Source organism: Marmota monax, unplaced genomic scaffold, assembly GCF_021218885.2.
Source record: "Marmota monax isolate L192 unplaced genomic scaffold, Marmota_monax_Labrador192_F-V1.1 WCK01_AAM20220418_F8-fsc00027, whole genome shotgun sequence".
NCBI classification, from domain to species: Eukaryota; Metazoa; Chordata; class Mammalia; order Rodentia; family Sciuridae; genus Marmota; species Marmota monax.
In genome coordinates, this window is record NW_026694617.1 from 17,588,573 (window position 1) to 17,612,910 (window position 24,338).

General features: G+C 34.4%; 1 protein-coding gene across 1 annotated transcript in view; it reads right to left on the reverse strand.

The window, feature by feature from the left end:
* Positions 1-4,895: 4,895 nt before the first annotated feature.
* Bcap29 (B cell receptor associated protein 29) overlaps positions 4,896-24,338 on the reverse strand; it is a 46,471-nt gene continuing 27,028 nt past the window's right edge. The window contains exons 7-8 of the mRNA XM_046422376.2: positions 11,323-11,423; positions 4,896-7,723 (exon numbers count right to left, since the gene is read on the reverse strand). Coding sequence (XP_046278332.1) covers positions 7,688-7,723; positions 11,323-11,423 — 137 coding nt within the window. The 3' untranslated portion in view covers positions 4,896-7,687. The remainder of the gene's footprint in view (positions 7,724-11,322; positions 11,424-24,338) is intronic.

Here is a 24,338-nt window from a genome sequence, read left to right on the forward strand (position 1 = left end):
TGTTATATATATTGTATAGATATAATTATATGTAATTATTATTTTTAACTATTGGGAAAGGGAAAAAATGCTGTTAAGGCTGAAGTGGCTAATAAATGCCCCCAACCCAGGCCCTTCCACAATATCAAATCTGTCAATGAGATTTTAAGGGAAATACATCAGTTCCTAGAATACATAGGGACTTATTAATATTTTAAGATGGTTAAAATTGTATCTGATCATGTAATAATCTTACTATAACAAGGACACAGTCTAAAGACAGGGAATGGGAAGTCACTTGAAAAGAATCAGATGCACTAGAACTGAACTGAATACAACCCCCCAAATGAATATTTATTGCATATGGAAGCACATTGGGTACTGTGCTTTGTTTGGGGTGGGAAAAGAGGACACCAGAGGGCATTTTTTTTTTTTTAAAAGAGAGAGTGAGAGAGGGAGAGAGAGAGAGAGAGAATTTTAATATTTATTTTTTTTAGTTTTTGGCGGACATCTTTGTTTGTATGTGGTGCTGAGGATCGAACCCGGGCTGCACGCATGCCAGGCGAGCGCACTACCGCTTGAGCCACATCCCCAGTCCTCAGAGGGCATTTTTATTACATAGAAGTAGGGGGTCCTCCTTCTACCTTTTTCCCCAGTGTTTTTGTATTGTGGTAAAATAAGCAAAACAAAATTTTCTGTCCTAAATCTTTTATGAGTGTAGCTAATTAGTATTGTCTACATTCACATTTTTGTGCAATCACCACTGACTTATCTCCAGAACATTTTACTTTTCAGACCTATTCATAAATTTCTGTCAGATTTTTTAAAAATGGGGACAATTCACCATTTGAACATTAGTGTATAACAGAGTAACTTACCACCAGATACTACTTCACATGTATTAACTCAATGAATTCTGTTAAGAAGTGCATGGAATAGAGCTCTAACCACCTTAAAGATGAAGAAAGTGAAAGTCATAATGTAAATGGGAATTGAACCTAGGTAGTTTATGCATGTAACCACTATGCCCTATGGTTTCCCCAGATCATTTTCTGCCAATAAATATTCTCATGAAAAGTCAACATCAGGGGATAGGTTAAATACACTATGCCATAGGAAGTCTGAGTCCCCTTCTTCGCTCCCAGTGGTGATGGGCTCGGTTTCATTGCTAACAATGGTTACCTGGCTCAGTAATTGTCAATGGGGGCAGTGGTGAATAGGGCTTATGAAAAACTACTGGCCCCTCAGATGATGTTTATATGACCTGTTACAGGTAAGTTGTACACCCTTTTCATAGAATATTTTATTGACATGAGGGGAAAAGCAGGTTATGGTGGAGTATGTATCAAAATGATATTGTTTTTGTAAATATTTGTGTGGATGTATACATATAAGAAAATTAACCAAACTGTTAACTATTTTTTCTGAAATTTTTACATTCCCTACATATTGATTTGATTGATTGAGTTGGGGGCAGGGGGAGAAACACTTTCATGAAGTAAAGCTTCATGGAAAGTTATGCCAAGAAGCCCTTAGCTAAAAGTGATATTCTATGCCTCTTTGTACTCCAGGAAATTGGCAGTTTTTAGAAGAGAAGGAAATTTTTACCACAGGTGGTGCTTCTCACAGAACAAGGATTTTTAAGGAGCACTAGAGAGAGACCTGGCATAACCAAGAAGACACCTGGTTTGAGGGTCAAAGCCAAAACTTCAAATACATTTTTTGCTCAAATCTAGGAAGAGGGATGATTACCAAGATCACCACCCTGTAAGAAACTTGCTTCTCCTAATTTATTAGGCTTACACATCAAGTTTTTATGTGCTACCTTTTTATATGTGATGTAGCTGGATGTTTTTGTGCTTGTAGTGCAGGCTCTCCTTATGGTGTACATCATGCTAATGACAAGGAAGACATGGAAGAAGAGTCCATGGTCTGTTCTCTTGTAAACTCTTATAGTGTGAAATGTATAGGCACTGAATGATGTTGATGGATTAGTAATAGTTAAATATAATATACTTAATATGCAGAGACAGTAGGGATGTAATTTTTAATTTAAGACCCCAACACAGAAGGCAGGGTACAGAGGCTAATGGCTTTGTGCCACGTAGGAGACATTTATGACTTTTTATCCATGTTTAGGATGTTAAGAGATACAACATATCAAAGATATCTAGTGTCATTCATTTATTCAAGAACTTATGGGAAGTAATTCAGGACAGGAATGGTACTATGTTATCGGGGATATAGTTTCCTTCTCTCGTTTCTCCACTTTGCATGGCCTCAAACTCTTGATCTAAGAGGACAGTGTATGCTTCAGAAAGAAGGGCAGACGAAGAAAAAAATAAATTGCCACCACATGACATTCCTATTTCCACTTATTAGAAGGATGTGGAAAATGTTTTTATGTTTGGTAACTATATGAAATAAAATCTGGGTGTCTGTACCACAGTTAAACAAAATAATTAGAAGATGGCAATTAGTATCCTCTGCCATAAGCACCAATTGTAGGATCTTTTAACCTTGGTGATGTGGATGTTTTGGGTCAGACTAATTCTGTTGTGGGTATCCTGTGCATTAAAGAGTGGGATTAGCAGCATCCCTGGCTTGTGTCCACTAGTAGCATCCTGTTTGTGATTATCAAAAATATCTCTATGTACTGCCAAATGTTCTTTGAGGAGGTCCTTTCCACTCCTTGTTGTGAACCATTGATTTACTGTGTGTAGGAACTGTGTTAGTCACTGGGAAGAAGACAAAAACAAACCATAAGTCAGGCAGTTTCCAACAGTGGTAAATGTTAAGATGAAAATAAAATAGGGTAAAAAGTCAAGATAAGGTCTTGGCATTGTGATGCATGCCTGTAATCCCAGCATATCAGGAGGTAGTGAAAGGAGGATCCCAAGTTTGAGGCCAGCCTCTGGAATTTAGTGAGATCCTGTCACAAGATAAAAAAAATTAAAAGGGCTGGGGATATATCTCAGTGGTAGACAGCCCCTGGGTTCAATGCCCAGTCCTGGGAAAAAAAACAAAAACAAAACAAAAGCCAGTTGGGTGAGATGTAGGGATGGTGGACTGACAGGATACTGGATATTAGGTGGGAGTCTGATGAGATCTTGGGGTTTCAGGTGATTTCAGGTGCAATTGAAAATATTTGGAAAACTTTAAGCAGAGAATGACATAATGACATGATCTTTGATCTTTTTAAAAATTAAAAAAAATCAGGTAGTTGCTGAGAATGTGTATGAAAGGGTTAGGAGAAGATCCAGGGAGATCAGAAAAAGTTTGTCATAATAGTTCAAGTGAGAGATGATGGTGGCTTGCAATTTTGAGTGGCAGAGGAATGGAGAAATAAAATTCAAGGAGAAAAAATTAACAAAAACAGGAGAGATGGCTAAGGCAATCTTTGATTTGTCCAAATGGCTAACAGGCAGCTTAAGTAGTGGTTTTCCACACATTTTGAAATTCAGTCCAGGCCTGTATAGATTAGTCTTGTCTATTTCTGTATTAGCTTCCCCTGGCAGCTGTAACAAGTCACCATAAACTTGGTAGCTTGAATCATCATATTTATTCTCATAGTCCTGGAGGCTAGAAGTTCACTGTCAGTTTCACAGAAAGGTATGAGGTGTCATGATCCAGCACAGACTCTAAGGGAGAATTTTCTCCTTGCCTCTTCCAGTTTCTGGTGGCTACTGGCATTTCTTCACTGTGGATATCACTCTAATCACTGCCTCTGTGGTCATAGTGCCACCTCCTTTAATGCATGGTGGTATCTTCCTTTATTGCTCTAATAAGGATAATTGTGATATAGTTAGGACTTAGCCAGTTCTCAGATTATATAACCTCTCCATCTCAAGAGCCTTCATTTAATCACATATTTTATCTTCTGCCATAGAAGAAAATACTTCCAGCATCCAGGGATTAAGACATGGGTATCTCCTGGGAAGCTGGAATTCAGTCTGTCACACACAGTTCCTTAAGTATTTGAAATCACTTTTGGCTAGAGAAAGAGGGACTGAAAGTCACATGTTTCTTTAGAGATCAAAGTGGAAAGCAACACTGTGAGACAATAATAAATAAAATGCTCTTCAGTAAACAAACAGAAAAATCTTAAGAAAGAAAAATAAATTTTCATAAGTGGATTTTCAAGATTTCTAGGAAACAGGCTGAGAGATTTAAAAAAAATACAGGCATGCTTCATAGACTTTAGACAGTCATTCTAGACTAGACACTAAAAAGCCAATGCTTGAAAGAATTGCTATATTTATATATTGGGTAATGGACACTCAAATGCATGATACATCACATGTCTGGAGGGCTTGGCTGGGCCATTCAGTTGTGGTGGTACCCAGATTAGAGAGACCCTGAGAAGACAGTAGACACCAAAAAGAAAATGAGAAGGCAGAACTAGGCTAATCCACAGAGGCAGGGCAAGATAACAGGCACAAATAGCTTGGCAGCTGTGGTTGGGAGCTCTAGATTGGGGTTCAGGGACAGGACTTTGTCACTGGAAAGGGATCCTAGTTCCCAACATAGTGTAATAAGTAACTAGGAGAGGAATTTAGGCCTTAGGGAACAAGTGATTGGGCTGGGGACTTAGTTCAATGGCAGGGAACTTGCCTAATATATGTGAGGTCTTAGGTTTGAGCCCTAGCACTGCAAAGAAAAAAAAAAGGAACAAGGAAATTACAAGTATTGGAGTTCAATCAACATTGAGCTGGATAAGCAACAAAGATGACTCCTGTGGAATTCTAGAATGCTCAGCTAGAAGATAAGTGCTACTTCCTAGAGACCAGAAACTCAGGCAGACGTTTAAATAGGAAGTCTGACAAACCTATGTAATTCTGATGGAAAAAGGGAAAAATAACAGTCCTGTGTATGAATTTATAATGCCGTTCAAGACATAAAGAAGTCATTACTGATAATGAGAAGAAAAACAATTTAATATGCAGTGTAACTAAATTCATGTAATACATATCTCCTCACATGATAGAAATTGCTAAGGAAAAACTAACAAATATGATGTGTGAGACAGTTTGGTACAGTGGTAAAGCATACAGATTCTGTAGCCAGACTCCCTGGTTCAAACACTGGCAAAACATGGCAATGTTTTCAATTTAGCAAATTACAGCCAGTTGTGAATGAATATGCAGGGAAACTAGATACATGAATTCTAGACTCAAATCCTTACCCTCAAATCCTTTCCTTGGGAAAAAGGATCAAACTTTCAAAGTCTCTAGTTGAAGATCTGCAAAACTGAGTGTTGAGGTTTAAGATCCCCTATATGTAAACATTAAAGTTTTGCAAATCCTCATGCTTGTCAAAAAGTACCCAGACTCCTTACTATACAGTTTGAACAACTTTGAGAATCACTGTGTAATCTTAGTCTGTATAGCAATCCTTATCAAATTTTATTATTCCCATTTTGGAGATGAAAATGGAGGCCTAGCAAATTTGAAAAACTTAAAATCACATGACTACATAAATGATGACGTTGGGATTTTGGTTCTTCCAGTTCTAAAGATGTGTATTTTTCTCCTTTTTTTTGCATGTTATTCTGACTTTAGACTTGATTTTTGTAGAGTAGGCCAAGATCACACACATTCAATATCTTATATATTTACCCATATAGATCTCACTTTGATATTTCTATGTCTTTACTTTGAGCTGTCATTTGTTCATTTCTCTCCTATTTTAGCACTCCCTTTCCTTGTTATTTATGGTGTTGTTAGACCATATGGGCTAACTCCTATTTCTTACTCCTGTTAAATGTCTCCTTCATATCTGTTTTCTAGCAGTAACTCTTGACTTTTACTTGAAATGATATTATACACCTTACAATAAAAAATCAAATACACACAAAATTAAAATACACATTAAAATTACAATGAACAACAGCTGGGTGCTGTGGTGTATGCCTGTAACCTCAGCAACTGTGTAAGGGACACCGAGGCAGGAGGACTGCAAATTTGATGCAGCCTGGACAACTTAGTGAGTCTTGTCTAAGATTAAAATTAAAAAGAGTGGGCTAGAGAGTACCTGCTTAGCATGCAAGAAGGCCCTGGGTTCAATCCCAAGTACTAAAAAACAAACAAACAAAAAAAGAGGATGAGGGCTGGGGATGTGGCTCAAATAGTAGCATGTTCGCCTGGCATGCGCGCAGCGCTGGGTTCGATCCTCAGCACCACATACAAATAAAATAAAGATGTTGTGTCTGCCGAAAACTAAACAATAAATATTAAAAAAAACTCTTTTTTTTTTTAAAAAAGGGAGTATCATGTATATTCAATAGCAAAATAGTTTCCACAAATAGATACTAATTTAAGCTCTTTTTGAGTTAATGGTTATTCATTTGTTTTAAACGTTCATCAATATTACTTAATTTTTCTCATAAAAAAAAAAAGAGGATGAAACAGACCAAAGAAGAAAAACTCCAGTTATTTTTCATTTTCTTTTATATTTAGGTCTTTATGAGACAAGGAAATAAATTTTCATGTCTAAACACTGAAACCTAAATCGTTAACTAAATTGTTACTTTTACAATCACTATCTCTAAATGAATATTTGAAAGGAAAGCAGCATTTAATATTTAGCTTCTAGAATACAGAAATGTCTCAGAAACTGTGGACACCAGTGTATGAATATTTGAGGTAATATCTGTGTAATTTGTAGCTCTCACAAACATAAAAAACACTGCTTTTTGGATATGTTATACATTAACTTTTTAAGTCAAAAATTCCACATTGTAAAATAAGTTCAGTCCAATGCTATGACAGTTAATGCAAACAGTTGTAATCTCTATTAATAGAAGATCTTGAAAAGGTAGAATTCTTTTTTTTTTTTTTTTGAACCAGGGATTGAACCTAGGGGCATTTAACCACTGAGCCACAATCCCAGTCCTTTTTTATATTTTATTTAGATACAGGGTCTCACTGAGTTACTTAGGGCCTTGCTAAATTACTGAGATTGACCTTGAACTCATGCTTCTCTAGCCTCAGCCTCCAGAGCTGGGATTACAGGCGTGTGCCATGATGCTGAGTGAAAAGGTAGAATTCATAACAATTTTTGTGTTACTAACACAAATGTCAATTAAAAAACAGTATGACATGTGCAAAAGTGCAGTAACAAAAATATATCAATAGTCTTATTTGAGTAAACCATAGTAAGATCAAGCTTAAAAAAAATTGTCATTGTTTTCACTGTTGTTGGTGACTCTTCTCTATAAATACAGTGGTTAATATTTATCATTTATCCTTATTTAAATTTCCTATGAATAAATTTTCCAATACTGAATACTATTTTCAAACACATCATTATCAGCAACTGATTAAATAGATTATGACTGAAAACTCATCAAAGCTTTCAAGGCTATTGATAGTTTCATGCAACTTTAAAACGTCTAAATTTGGAAGTAACTGGCTAATCAATGAACCTTTTATTGGTAAAGAGCCACCATTGCACCAAAGTCTATCAATATGTAAATATGGGTTTTAACATGCTTATATATTTTTTAAAGAGCTGGAATATACTCTTTGTGATATATTTGAAACATTATCAAATATTTTGAAAATTTCACTACTACCTAGTCTATGTGTGGCATTTAAAAAACAGTCATAGTACATTTTTCTAAATTGAATTTTAAATTTTCTAGTGGCTACCATGATAACAAATTTATTATCTTGACACGGTGTATCAGAATCTTCTTCCATGAAGTTCACAGACCTTTCTTATTGTCTCTTTCTAAACGATTCTATAAGAAAAAAGATAACATAGTAAAGAGAAACAGATTCACAGCAAAAATATCTAAAAAAACTCTTTCTGTGTATAACAATTAATTATACAACTAATCATGTGTGAAAAATGAATTAGGAAAGTCTCAAATTATAAAAACTATAAAATTTTAGTTTTGCTTGAAAAACTTTACAGGGCCAAAATAATACCCTTGGATAAGTTCATTTTTTTTTTCAATTTCTTAATCTATTTTGCTTTTGTTTCACAGGTGACCCAGGAAAACAAAATTTTTAAAATTCCCCTACAGTAAACCCAATTAAGATTTTTGGCAAGGAAAGAATGAGGGGAAGCAAAAACCCAGTAGGAATGGCTTTTCTTTTTTGTCTTTCTCAAATTAGAACTGGCTTCACAAATTATGCTTTCTTGATCATGTTATAAAGATGACTATAATATGTCACTTAAAACTGAAGGAAAATGGCAGAGAAATTAACCTTAAGAGATCACTTGAAATCTCTTAAGAGGAACTGCAGAGTATTATTACTTGTACACAAAACTCTTGTTCAGTTTGAGCATTAATGCTTTCAGAGCAACTTAAATAACATTAACAATCAAAAAGACGATGGGATTAGAGGAGGTATCTTGAATAATAACATACCACTTTTACACAGTTATTTATACCTAACTATTTTAGATAAAAAATCACAGCTTTAGCTATTAAGGACAAGTCCTTTAAGCAAATGGTGATTTTTCCAAAATGAAATTTAAAAACTGTCAAGTGCTAATGGGTTTGTGCTGCCAAAAATCCCTAATCAGTTCTTTTTCTTTTCTAAGAAGAAAGTCAGGGCAAATAGGGAAAGTAAAGATTACATGTTTTGAAGGAACTGTATTCTAATATTTACTTAGTGCCTATATAAGGGACAGGAACCAGATGGGAAAATCCAAATGGATTTAAAAGATGCAAAATGAGATTTGATTGTGGAAAAGAAACCAGGTTTCCCTTATTTTTATTTTGTTTCTTTAATATTTTAATTATCCTTTATATTATGCTTGTTTCATTTGAACACCTCAATTATGTAAAATTAAGAAACTCGTAAGTTTTCCAGAGAATCTTGGAATATAATTCAATTACTAAAGTTGGTTTTTGACAACAGAAAATATTCATGAGGTTAAACTCATAAGGTATATTTCTTATTTAAGTAATGGAGTTAGTTGAGGTACATGGATGTCTGATAATTTACCTGAGGGTTATAGAAGCTGGGTTTTTTTTTTCCCCAACCCTTTGAACAGAGATATTTATTATTGGGAGCTGGTTTCACATGTGATGAGAATAGTTGTACCAAATATTGAGGTAAGGCACTTCAAAGATTAGCAACAGCAAAAATCCACCACTATTCCTTGGGCTGAAGAGACAAAGGAGGATATGGTTAAGGGGCTCAAGACTGAGGGCCAGCAGGTAGAACTGGAACTATTGCCCAGTGGGGAACTGGAACCATGGAGGAGGGAATTAGAGCCATGAAGGAGATGATACCCAAAGGAAGTGGGTAGGGGGAGGAGTTCTTGGTTTTCTTTTTCCTCTTGCTTTTAGCCTGGGAAATTATCTCTCTGAGACATGGAGTAGAGCAGCAATGGGAAGAGAATGGATCAAGAACACATAGTCTAATCAATGACCAGCAAAGGCCAAAGAACCTGGTTAATAATGAAAGTTCTAGAGAAAGATTTTCTGACTTTGAATCCCAGCATTAAATCTATCACCTTCTCGTTTACTTTGGGTGAATTATATAACACTTCTGGTTCTTGTTTGTCCACAAAAATGTGGGTATTAATATATTTTAACTTACTGAGTTGCCATGGGGGAGTAAGCATATATGAAGCCAAGTATTATATCTATTGCACATTCTCAGTAAATGTAATCTATTAAGAATTTAAAAAAATGAGATACAAGTAGAAATTAGATTAAGGCCTAAAGATGCTATCAAACAAGGCCCAACTCCCAGACTGGTACTTGGTATATCTAGGAAGGGGTCCTTTTCCAAAGAAATGGATATTAACTATTTTGGGGGGAAAGAATTACTCAGAAAATCTTTCTACATATTTTGCCAAGAATACAGAAGTTCCAAGCTGAAAGTAGTTTTTTTTTTGGGGGGGGGGGGCACGGGGTGGGAAGGGAGGTGGACAGGTTGGGGAAATCTTACTGTTATATATTCTTTAGGGATTAAAAGAGTAGCCCTTTGCTATCGCTGTTACTACAATGGAGACATTGAGCAATGAATGCTGTTTATAAGAAATTGAGGGTATGTCCTGTTTTTCTTTTCTCCATTCAATGGTCTAAGCATTTTTCAGACCCTGGTCAAGTCCACAGATATTGAAATTTCCTGGTTGAGGACACCTTGAATTCACAGGAGGGAAAAAAAAAATGTAGGTACAAGGCCTTTGAAATGACTTCTCCACTTCCCATGGTGGATCTTGATTTCATGGAGTAATTCTTATCATGCCCTCAGGAGGTAAGCAATTTCACAAACTGTACTATAATGAGGGGAAGGGCAGTCTTGATGGAAATCTAACTATCTACTCCAAACCTATTTGAACTGAGCCCTTAGTGTCCTGGGACTGGGACACACAGGATATCTACCCTTCTCTAGGCTGCCCAGTCTTCTTATTGTTCTTGTCAAAATAGGCTAGTTGAATCAAACATGCAAACCAACTGGGAATGCCAGATTACAAACATGCTTTGGAATGCTTCTTAACTAACCCAAGACCAAAGTGTATGGTTGAGAATAAGATATTCTTCAGTAAAAAGAAAGTGAATCTCAGAGAGATAATATAATCTCCAAAAATCGAAAAGCTAATATAATACTAAGCTATTCTAGGTATTTATATATATATATATATATATATATATATATTATATATATATATATATATATAATATAGGTATTCCAGGTCTCTGACTCCAAAGTCTATTAAGTATAGTGTCTCTGGAGTGGTCTCTTTCACATATGATCAAAGTATGCTTAGGAAATCACTTCAGGTTATTGCATGGCAACTAAAGAGAGGGACAAAGATAAGCCCAATATGGATGAATGTTTGGAAATAACTCTATAAAGGGGCATAATGTCTGCAAAAGGGTAGAGATGGAAAACCTATGGCTTAGATCTGACTATGACTTTAACAACAGAGAGATGTTTTTTCCTCCTATTTCCATTGTTCGAATCAACTGTACAGGCAAATCATGTTATGTATTTTGAATGCCACAGTCTTTTGTCCTAAGGTATCTAGAATACTTGGGACATTTGGCCTCACTTTGGCACAAATACTGCAAACATTCCACAGTGAAACTCCAGATTTTCCAGAGCCAGTATATTTTTCAATGCTGAATTTTTTCTGCCTCAATTTTTTCACCTAACATTTCATCCAAATTGAGATATTAAGTTACATGTCAACATTTTTTATGTGATGACTACCTTGTATTTTGCTGCAATGTCCTAATCTTCACCCTCTAGGTAAATCTGCCTTCTTCAATCATTTAATAAAGCCAGGATTAAGTAACTCATTTTAAATTTAGAAGGACAAATATTGATTACTATTTCAAAAAATTTAGGTGAAGTGTATGTTACCCACCTGAAGTTCTGAGTGCTCTTTCAGGAGTCGATCATATTCTTTTGAAAGTCTCTCTGACTGTGTCTTCATTGTCATCACATCACTCTGTGCCTTAAAAAGGGCTAGAAAATATCAAATAGAATTTTATTTTCAAAGAATTTGAAATTTACAGAAGAGCTGCAAGACTTATATAGAGAATTTGTATAGTCTTTACTCAAATTTACCAGTTGTTAATGTTGTACTACATAGGTTATCATTTTCTCTCTTTGTCTTTCTCTTTCTTTCTTTCTTTTTTTTTTTTTTTGATGGTAGTGGGAATTGAATCCAGGGGTGCTTTACTACTAAGCCACAACCCAAGTAGTTTTTTTTTTTTTTTTTTGAGCTATGGTCTTGCTACTATGCTGAGGCTGGCTTCAAACTTGAAATCCTCCTGCTTCAGTCAGGATCCCAAGTCTCTGGGATTATAGGTGTGCACCATCATACCAGGTGAGCACACTGTCACACATGATTATTTTCTTCAATCACTTGACAGTAAATTGCAGACATCATGCCTCTTTACTCTTTAAAATTTTACTGTGTATTTCCTAAGAATAGAATATTCTCTAACATAATCATTATAGTTACTAAATTTAGGAAATTTCACATCAATGCAATACCTTTAATTTATCACCCATTTTCTTCCTATTTCTAGTCCAGGATACAGTCTTGGATAACATACTACATTTAGTTGTTGGGTGTCTTTAGTTTTATTTATTCTGGAATAGTTCCTCAATCTTCTTCCAGCCCTTCTATCTCCATCTTTTGTGACACTGGCATTTTAAAGAATATAGCACACTTTTGGGAGCTCAGTGGTACAGTGTTTGCCTGGCATGCATGAGGCCCTTGGATCAATCCCAGCACTATTTTTTTTTTTTTAAAAAAGGGTGAGTTTTAAAATAGAACAGTTCATTTTGGTTTGGTTTTAAAATAGAACATTCATTTTGGTTTGGTTTTGACTGACTTTTCTCATGATTAAGTTCAGATCATACATCCCACTTACTTATGAACATAAGAAATGTTTAATTTATTAGGATATTTAGAGGCTTATCACATCTAAAGATCCTCTGCCCCTCACTGCTTTTTCCATTTTAAAGTTGATATTTTCCCCCTTGTAACTTAAGCAGCAATATATGGGAAGATAATTTCAATAATGTAAACATATTGCTCCTCTTAAAACATCTCCCCTATATCCCACTGATAATTCTTGCCTAAATTAATCCTCATTATCAGTTGCAAAATGGTGATTTTTCCTACTTCACCATCCCATGCATATTAATGTCAGCATTCTACTGTAAGGAAGAATCTTTTTTTTGCTCTCCACCCATTTATTTGTCAATTCCATCCATCTGTATGAACTTGTAGCTTTATATTTTTTCAATGACTTACAATTCATTCCTATATTTAATTATTTTGATGCTCAAACTTCCCTAGAATTTTTCAGTGTGAACTTCTTCATGCTGGCTCCTAGTTCCATTGACATGTCTCCACTTAATTTATTTATTTAGATTATTTGGTTACTTTCTGGCACAACATGTCTAAGGCTCTCCTAAATCTTCCCTAACTCAGTATTATAGAAGAAGTATCAGAAGGGTCTGCTTCCAAAAACATGGATAGAAAAACTATTTTATCATTCTTGCTAAGGGATGGACAACTATATCTCACAAAGTTAAAAGTATGGGGTATATAATTAATGCTTAAAAGGTTTAACTGAAGATAATGACACACAAAATGGCTATATATTGGCCTCTGTTGACCAAGAAACTACAGTTACAAATCATCACATTAAAGTTCTTAGAAAAAACAAAACAAAACAAAGCAAAAAAACCAAATATATAATAACACAGTTTGGAGAAGAAGATAATGAGCAAAACATACAGAAGGGAAGAGTAGCCTAAATAGGCAATTGACAAATTAAAATTGACATACTTGAAATTTTCTCTTAATGCTTTTAGAAATTAGTTTTCCAGAATCTGGGAATACTGAACAAGTTCTCTATATAATACTGTATAAGTAGTCTTTGGAAGTTCTGCATTTGTTAATCTTTTAGGGTAAGAGTTTTAGGGAAGAATGTGGGATTTATAAGTTTAAAATTACTTTATTGTCACAATGAAATTGTCTTATTATAAACAATCTAAATGCCTTCTTGAGAAATCATTTTGTGGACATTTTTACATAAACATATAAGCCATTATCAATTAAAATGCTTTATGTCTTAGTACTTTGTTAGTTGTCAATATGGAAGTAATTACCTATGCACAGCTAGGGTGTGCTTTAAATGCAGCCAGTACAATTAAGGAAGAACTGAATTTTAATTTTATTTTTCATTAAATTTCAATTTAAATAGCCAAATGTGCCTAGTGGCTAGCCATATTAAATAGCACAACTTTATAATTTCTTTTTTATTCTTTTATAAAGTCACAATTCCAAATTAGGTATAAAACTGATTTTGACAAACTTAATGTAATATTACTTGGTAAAGGTAGGTAGATTTCATTAGGATCACAGCTACAATATAGAGTTACATATTAATTTTCAATTTGGATTCTATCAGAAAGGCATTTCCAGAGGCTACCTGAAAATAAGAAACATGGGGTAGGGAGGGGGAGCATGGGAAGAATAGATGAATTCTAGATAGGGAAGAGGGGTGGGAGGGAAAGGGAGGGGGCAGGAGATTAACAAAGATGGTGGAATGTGATGGACATCATTATCTAAAGTACATGTATGAAGACACGAATTGGGTGTCAACATACTTTATATACATATAGAGATATGAAAAATTGTGGTATATATGTGTAAGAAGAATTGTAATGCAAAAAACCACAAAGTACATGTATAAAGACATGAAATGGCATGACTATACTTATATACAAAGACATGAAAAATTGTGCTCTATATGTGTAATAAAAATTGTAATGCATTTTGCTGTTATTTAAAAAAATAAAATCAATTAAAAAAAAAGAAAATAAGAAATATGGTTGGTGTTATCTTTAGGACTTAATAAAAATGCTTAAGAGCCCATATTTCTGGTATTTAAAAAGCAAAGTAGATTTCACAATCTAATAATGCCCGACTAGCCTTCATAGGTTTTAAAGATGTTGATGTAACAATCTAAATGTTTCTTTGCCCCTAAAAGTCATATGTGAAACTTAACCACAATGTCATGGTATGAAGAGGTGGGGCTGGGAAGTGATTAGGTCATGAAGGTGAAGTCCTCATGAATAAGATTAGTGCCTAAAGGTCACAGAGAGCAGTCCTCTCTCTTCCCTCATTTGAAGACAGGTGAGAGGACTCCATTTATAAACCAAAAAACAGGCACTCACCAGACACTGCATCTGTACTGCCTTGATCTTGAACTTCCCAGCCCACAGAACTATTCGAAAGAAATTTAAGTTGTTTGTCAGCTAATATGGGTCTTTGTTATAGCATACCAAACAGACTAAGACAGTTGGTCAGGAGCTTGCATTGAACAGGGGGTTTGGTCTTAATGTTAAAAATAATTTAAATTTCTGACAAGAATAAATTACTTAGGAAATTTAAGACATCTAAGAAGCTATAATCTACTCAAGAGTTTCCTCAGGTTATTACTGGTATAAAGCTATAATAAAACAACAATGTGTAAATGTTGTTTCTCTGCCACGTCAAGCCAAGGTATGAACTGTGTTTTTGTTTTTGTGTTTCAGTGGATATCAATAAGCTTAATGATTACTCTCCTACTGAATTCACTCCAATTAGGGAAGATTATTACTGTCTATAAGCCTCTTGTACTGTTTCCTAGTTCTTTTCTACCTCTAATTTTATAAAAATTACAATATTGTGTTTTGGATGCTTTCCACCTCCTTCTGGAACTGCATCTGTAACTAAGGGATTATATAAACTTGTCATCTGACATGTGAGTATGCTTGTTTTATTTTGAGCCATATTATTTTGGAAACAGAATATATAGGAAAAACATAATTGGACAAGGAGGTTTGAGGTGACAAATCTAAATTGCTGTTTCAATTTTTGAATCTGCAAAAATGGATTGCTATCACTTGCCAGTAGCTTTGCAGAAATGCTGAGGTATTTCATGAGAATCTGGCAGATTGAACTAGAGACTAGGTTTGGAGTCACTAGGAACTTAAGGCACATACATCATTTATTAATATAGAAAATAACCACAATAAATATTACAGTGATGCATATTAAGCCAAAATTTTGTGCAAAATGACATATAAACAGGTCAAAAATATATGTGGTCTTTCCAAGTGCTAAACTACTACATTTATGAGGCTACTGGCACAGTGGGAGGAGCTAATGATACTAATGTACTGTGTAAATGTATTATATTACTATGATTTCTACCAGAGATAACAGAGACAGTTAAGTCTTGCCAGGAAATGAAAGAGAATAATTTTTAGAGGCATTGGCATGGTATATAAAGTTGGGCTACTGTACAATAGCTGGAAGGATTGAGCCAGAGGAAAACATATCTTATTTGAAAATTTTCCATATGTCTAGTGTTGTTTTCTTTTCACTTAATTTGGTTCTGTTTTTGAGAATTCAAGAGTGCAATACATTGGCGTTATCCAGTAGTTAGGCTTTGTATGTACTATTCTTTTGCCCTTTATCTATTATTGTACATTAAACCACTGTAATGCTTCCAATATGCTTCGAAAATAGACACACAAACTTTTGTTCACTAAGGAACATAAACTGTAACTTTAATTATATTAATTTATATATATGCCTATAGTGTCAGATCCATGTATATAAGGTCTATGTTTTATTAACCATTTCATTGATTACCTACTCTCTCTCTTTTGATACTGGGGATTGAATCCAGGGCTTTGCATGTGCTGATAGGCAAGCACTCTACCACTGAGCTACATTCCCAACCCTTTCTAAAACTTATTTTGAGAGAGGGTCTTGCTAAGTTGCCAAGGTGGGCTTTGAACTTGAGATCCTCCTGCCTCCCCAGTAGCTGGGGTTACCATGCCCAGTTGGTATTTAGTTCCCTCTTTTTTTGGGGGGAGGGGGAATATCAGGGGCTGAACTCAGGGGCACTCAACCACTGAGCCATATCCCCAGTCCTTTTTTGTATTTTATTAGAGAGAGGGTTTCATTGAGTTGCTTAGGGCCTCGCTAAGTTCCTGCAGCTAGCTTTGAATTTAGGATCCTCCTGACTTAGCCTCCCTAGCTGCTGGGATCACAGGCATGTGCCAGAACCCAGCTCAGATCTCTTAATCTCACATTCATCTGCTAATTAGGTTTGTTGATTGTATTTTATTTATATCCACTCCACCTCTGTACATTCTTTTCATCTCTAACTTAGATTACTCAATCTTAGATTCCTGACCTAGTTGTTCAGCTCCTCTAATTCACTGTCACAATGCTGACAAAATGATTGCTCTCATGCTTAACAACCACCCTGCAATAGTGTCTCCAAATTGTTAACATATAAACATGACATATGAGGTGATTCAAGATAATTCTTATGCCTGCTGCTCAACTTTCTGCCTTATTTTATGCTGCAGTTGCAATGGGCTTCTTATAGTACCTTCAAAATGCCATACTCATTCAGTTATGTGCTGCTCATTTGGTTAAACATCTGTCCATCTCCCTTTATCTCCCTACTTCACTCATTCTCTCACATTTCATTTGGCTCATTAACATCATCCTTCAAACCACTGAGGAATTGTCTTGTTCTCCAGTGTGGGCTTCAAATGCATCTCAAGCTTACCATCATCACAGCACTTGTCATGCTGAAGAACAACTATGTCCTCACTAGATGAGGGACTATTACTCGAAAAACAGAGCTGTGACTTGTGTCTCTCTCTGAACATGCAGCACACTGCCTACCACATGGCAGGTGCTTAAAATATGTTCCCTGAAGGAAAGAAAAAAAATGTAAAGTGTAAGCTTTAAGCATTTGAAAAACTCTGTGAAATCAGTTCATTTTCTACAGATGAGATGTCACTTTAGTTACTTAAAGGGACTCTTAGTTGCAACAAGATAAAAACAACTATCTCTTCAATCAAAAAACAAAATATTCAACATAGCTGGAGAGCCACAAAATAAACATATGAAATATATATTTGATGAAAATATACTCATGTTACAAATATTTCATGCTACTCCAGAATTAAAACAAAATGCAAATAAATAGTATCTCAGAATACAATTCAGTTAAAAAAAAAGTTGAAACACTAATTCTAAAGAATGGGGCAGGAAATAAGCAAGATAAGCCTGAGTATCTTGTGGTGTCAGAAAGGTAGAAAATGCTCCAAAAAACAAAATTTAAAAAAATCTATAATAATGAAAATCCACAATAATGGGGATATATCCAAGGGACACAAGAGCCAACCAAGAGTCCTCAGTGGTTGAAGTTGGGCAACCTGGGAAACAAAATGGAAGTAATATTAAAGCATAACCCAAAGTTTAAGATAAATATTTATGAATTCATACTGATGTAAAATAAACAAATGGTAGAGAAATGACAAATTTGTGCAGAATAATTCCAAATAATATACACAGATACTCTGTTCTAAGGAGGTATTGTATGATTCCCCATTTCTTAAGTGTGGACTGTGAACATGACTTCCTTCCAAAGATAGAGGGGGAAAAAATAACTTTACAGTACAGAAACCTGACAAACATAATTTCTTTCAGGTGATCAAGTTATCATCAATAGTGATAATAATGTTAATAGTATATACTAGAAATAATGTGATGAAAATGTCACTTTACCCCTATATTTAAACTGTAGTTATATATTCCAATGAAGAAAAACAAAAGATAAATCCAATTGAGGCTCGTTTTATAAAATAAAAGATCAGTGCTTTTCAAAAATGTCAAGGTTAAGAATAAGGAAAATCTGAAAAACTATTCTTGTCAAAAGGAGCCTAGGGGTGATAGGATTACTAAATGTAATATGATATCCTCAGTGAGATCGTAGAATAAAAGAAAGACATTAAGTAAAAACTAAATCTGAATAAATCATGGATTTCAGTCAATAATATTATGTGAATATTGGTTTAATAATTATATGTATTTACTAGATTAATGTAAGACATTAATAATGGGAAAACTGGGGTGGGAAATATGGAAATTCTCTATATTATCTTTAACTAACTAGATATTAGTTAAAATATCTGAACTGTTTTAACATAAAAAGTTTATCTGAAAAACACAATGGGAAAAAAACCCCAAAATACTATGTATCTAGGACCAGATACAATAAAATTCACTAAGTCTATCCAAGTTTCTAAGAGTCTATTGAAATGACCTTCAAGGACAAAATATGATTCAAGGGTACAACAAGGAGATACCCAAGCCAGGGTATCTCCTTAAAATTTTTGTTCTAAAAATGCACATTAAAATGACAAAAATATGTATGCAAAATATTAACCAGTTTTATGTTCATATAGATTTACTGTCCACTAAGCAGAACCAAAACTGGACTAAAAACTAAGTATCTCTTGGGTTAAACACTAAAGTCTGGGGTTTATTTGTTCCAGGAAATTTTTTTTTTATGTAAGTAGTGTACTATGGATATTTTTAGTCATGTTAAAAGCAGCATGCAGAAACATATTCTTTGGAATAAAATTTATAGTAGTGAAACATCAGAAATCATAAGAGTTTAGTAAACAAATATGCATAAAATTGATGTCTTATTACTCGAATTGAAAATTGTAGTTGAAAAATGACATAAAAGGGCTGAGGTTGTAGCTCAGTGGTAGAGCACTTACTTGGCACATGTACGGCATCAAGTTAAATCCTCAGCACCACATGAAATAAATAAAATAAAGGTACTGTGTCCATCTACAACTAAAAATATATTTTTAAAAAATGACATAAAAGGTTTTAATATTAACTGTAATAAATTTAAGAACTAAAAAAATCCCAAATGGCCTTCTCAATTCATTTAAATAGATAAAATGTTAATTAAAAATTGTACAAAATTTTCTGATGTTTTGAAATTATGTGGTATAGTGTTACAGTATATATTTTTAAAAAACTAGAATCAAAATGGTAATATTAAGAAAGATCAGTGAGTGGGCAGTAAGAAGATGGACATAAGAAAAGCAGATTGAATGCATTTCAAAAATGTCAAAGTATAGGGAACAACTTCTGTGAACACATCTTATATAAGAGAAGGGTTGAGAGGCAACATGGTTATAAATATCTTAAAATATATTTAAAAAAATTCATAAAAAAGTTTTTATGAAATCATACATTATGGTAAAAAAGTGCAACACACATAGAAGGGCTGTGAAAATGAAAATCCTTAACAAGAGCAATGATAAGCCTTTACTGTTTTAAGAATATGAGAGGGCAGTTTTTCTCCTGGACTCTAAGAACTGTGACTCCATAAGTACATACCAAAAGTTTCCCTTTCTGTTCAACAACTTATGAAATGCCTACTTTCATTCATTTTCTAAATGTGGAGGATACTGCGAAAAGATAGCTAGCTCATTTTCTACGAGGGGAAAGAGATATACAAACAAAGAAACCGAACAGTGATAGTGATAAGTGCCACACAGAAAGGTAAAACAGGGTAAATGGCTAGAGAATGACTGTGTAACTTTCTCAAATAGAGTAGTAACAAAGTTTCTGTACAGAGAAGAAATTTAAGCTAAAATCCTTTTGTCTGTTTAGAGGGCTGAGAAAGAATGATACTCCAGTAGCACTAAGCACACGTAGGATCTGCATCTTATTTTCTAAATGCCATTCTTTACTTAAAGGCCAATTCAAGGACTGGGAAAAGGGGCTGGGGATGTGGCTCAAGCGGTAGCGCGCTCGCCTGGCATGCATGCGGCCCGGGGTTTGATCCTCAGCACCACATACAAACAAAGATGTTGTGTCCGCCGAAAACTAAAATAAATAAATAAATATTAAAAAAAGAAGAAGAAAAAAAAAAGGACTGGGAAAAGTGCTAAGATGAACCTGGAACATCTTTCTTGCTATACCAGAAAACTTACAATAGAATGACATATAATAAAAGGGGGAGGAATGAGGGAATTAGAAAATCACCACTGGAAAATATCAAAATAATAAGTGAGAAAAATATGGAGAGAGAAAAAGATAAAGCAAAATGTTAAAATGTTATCATTTGGAAAATTGAGTGAAGGGTATAGGAGAAATTGTTTTTTATTATTCTTGTGCCTTTTCTGTGAGTTTGATATTATGTCTGAACAAGAAGTTAAAAGAAAAAATTAGAAATTTTTCTAAGTAGAGCAGAGAATTGGGGTAGTTGCTGGGCATGGTGGGGGGTGGGATGAAGGAACTTTTTTTTTTTTTTTTTTTGGCATAGGAGATCCCAGAGAATGTTTGTAGGATGACGGGAAGTAAAGGAGTTTAGGGAGAAATAAAGTCCTTGAGAAGGTTAGTGAGGTTGGGATTCAAAGTACCAGAGAAAAGATTGAAACTTCATTCAAGGGCAGGGAGAGGGTGACACTAGCTATGGGGGATTGAGAGGTGGAACAGTGGTTTTGGTGGTGGGAAGATAAAAGTTGTTTTTGTGTGATTCATTCTGTGTCCAATGAAACAGGGTATGTTTAGAAGTTTGAAGTTGACACAAGATCTAAACAGTTTTGGAAAATGAAAAAGTAAAGAGTTAAGAGAAGTTCAATAGAATTATCACACAGTGTTGAGGGCAAATTTAAATGTAATGACTATTTATTTAAAATAGCTGGGTCTTTCTGAAACCTATGGAGGGAAGAAGGAGAAGCAAGAGAGCGGGGAAAGAGAGCAGATAATAAGTTTTCAAGAACATAACTATGATGAATCATGAAATCCTAAACTGGATAAGGAGAGAAGAGAAATCAATGTTTGTGGGTGAGATTTATCAATATGTTATTATATGCCAGATCAGGAACAGTAGTGAATGCTGGAGACACACAGATGTCTTAGAAGCAATATTTGCCTTCAGAGCACTTACAGTCTAGTATGAAAGTCAAGAAAATAAAAAAATAATTTCTGTGGCATACACTCAATAAGTAAGTAGGGCATTCTAGACAGGCAAACCTGTAGTACTACACAAAGGTGAAAAATAATGAAACACCACTATTACAACTACCAACTATGATAATAAAGTAGGAGTGTAAAATTTAAATTGGACAAGGTTGGAGATGACATTGGGGGCCAGATCACAGAGGGCCACATCTGTAACCTTGGGGAGCTATAAAGGTAACAGAAGCCAATAAAGAATTTTTTAAAAAATATTTTTTTAGTTATACATGGATACAATATGTTTTTTTATTTTTATGTGGTGCTGAGGATTGAACCCAGTACCTCACATGTACAAGGCAAGCGTTCTGTCACTGAGCCACAACCCCGGCCTCCAATAAAGAATTTTAAATAGTGCAGAGGTATAAGTGTGGTTTTAGAAACTGTTCTAGTCTGGAATGGCAGCACCTGCCTTTAATCAGATTGCAAGTTCAAAGCCAGCCTCAGCAACTTAGTGAGGCCCTGTTTCCAAAAAAAAAAAAAAAAAAAGCTGGGGATGTGGCTGAGTAGTTAAGCACCCCTAGATTCAATCCCCCAAACCAAAACAAAATAAACAAACAACAAAACTACTCTAATGGCAATGTGAAGAGGCCAAACTAATGATTAACAGAGATTAAACTGGGACATATATTAGGAGACTGCTTGCTCAGCAAGAGGAGTCAGACATTTTTGGAGTAGAAAATAAAGCTGCATAATTACATTACAGAACAAACATTAATGAATAAAACCAAATATAATTCTTTTTTATATGCAAAGAACAAAGGGGACAAGGAACAAAATTCCTTTTATTTTTCTTTCTTTTTTTCCATTGTCTCAATCTCTCAAACTTCTGGACTTTGGAAAATATATAAGGTGCATGGGCAAAGTGGCAAAATACTTCTGGGTTTTAGAAAAGAAATGAGTTAAGGCATGCTGACACTTAAACTGATGATTGGTACTCTGGGCCAGGGAACTGATAAAAAGGCTTTCTAATTTAATAAATAAAATATTCACTATTGGTAAAAGAAACATGATAAACACATGATGAAGAATTCATTAATCTTAGGTTAAAGTAATGTATTTAAGAAAATAATTCTGTATGTATTACTGAGCAAAAATATTATAAACTGTATTAATGTGCTAGACCTTAAATAAAGATGTACTTTTTAGGCAAAGCACTACGTAATTACAGATTATAGGAGATGCTTTGAAAAGAGAACACTTTTTAAAAAAAATCATTTTTTAGTTGTAGTTGGACACAATGCCTTTATTTTATTTATTTATTTTTACGTGGTGCTGAGGATCAAACCCAGGGCCTTGCACGTGCTAGGTGAGCGCTCTACTCCTGAGCCACGACCCTAGCCCTGAAAAGAGAACACTTTTATAAAGCAATTTTATGTGTATACAGAATTGATGTGAAATCTAGAATTACCAACCCATCATACATGAAAACTGAAGGAGTAAATCTGCTTTGTCTACAAGCACATATAATTTCTAAAATTATCTGATCAATATTGATTCGGCAAGCACTTAAGTGCACAGCAGATTTTATAACATTATTAGTGGCAGAAACCAATCTTTTCAGCATATTTTCATTTATAGTGAAAAAGATACTTTCTTTATCTGAAGACTCTAATGGCCAATATTTCTGCAAAGGGCCAGAAAGTAGGTATATTTAGTTTTTCAGGTCATATAATCTCTCCAATTACTAAACTCTGCAGCCATAGAAATCATGTAAAAAAATGGGCACAGCTTTGTTCCACTAAAATTTAATTTATAAAAAAAGGCAGCAGGTTGAATTTAGTTCATGGGAAATAATTTGGTAACCCGTGTCCTAAAACAACATTTGCAAGCTTTATCATTTTATCATAGATTATAAGTTTACTCAAAAGACCCATAAAATAATGTCAGAACATGAGAGAGAATGGTCCAAATTATACTGCAAAATATTAAGAAAACTACTATAAAGTCTTTTTTTTAATCTCAATTTTCCTTATAGAAAAAATACAGGCTACACAGGGGATGTTGTAATGGGATTTACTTTTAGAAAGAAAGTGTTTTTTTACTCCTGTAATTTTTTTCAGCTGAATTTTTTTGTAGCTGATTGTTTCTTTTCAATTTCAAAAGTGACTGATCAGGAATCAAAAGTGAGGATATTTGAAGGGGAAGGAGAATATAAGTTAATATGAGACTGTGCCTAGATTTTCACATGGTAATGCTCTCATGAGGTGACTCTAATGCCAAAACTCACACTCTAAAATAAAAACTAACTCATTTTATTTGTGTTTATCACTTTTAAATACTGGGCGACTAATATACACTGGTGCCTAATTAATCTATTCCCCAGACCCTAATTATACAAAACAGTACTATTATTATTCTTTGAGTTTATAAACCAACCCCAGATTTAATCAGCAAATGAACAACTCAAACATCTAACATTGCCTGTTTCATTACTGATCAAGTTTTGAGAGGTCTTCTCTTTCAATGCAAAAAGCCTGTAAAAAATTTTATATTAAATCCCACTACATCCTCATTAGGCTACAGGAGAAAGGCAATATTAAAAAAATTAACCCTAAACTTGAGAAAAATATTTCAGTTATGATAATTTTTTTTCTAAGTTTACAGTTAAAAGCTAAACTTTTCTTTTTATTTCAGTCATTTCCTATTAACTTGGAAAAGTTTTATAATAGAAATAATAGTAATAATGATAATAATAGTCTTAAATTTTTTTTTAGTTGTAGGTGGACACAATATCTTCATTTTAAAAAATTTATTTTTATATGGTGCTGAAGATCAATCCCAGTATCTCACGAGGCAAGCACTCTGTCACTGAGTCACAATCCCAGCCCAGTTAGTGAGTCTTAACACTGAATTATGTGCTCTGTATTCATGACAACTCCATGAAGAACTACTAACTTCCTCAAGGCCAAAATTCTGTTGCTGTTTCTGTACTTTCTCGAGAATACATTTTTGACTCTAAACATGGTACTCAAGCACTCCCACATCTTGTCTGTTTTCTTGCCAGCCTC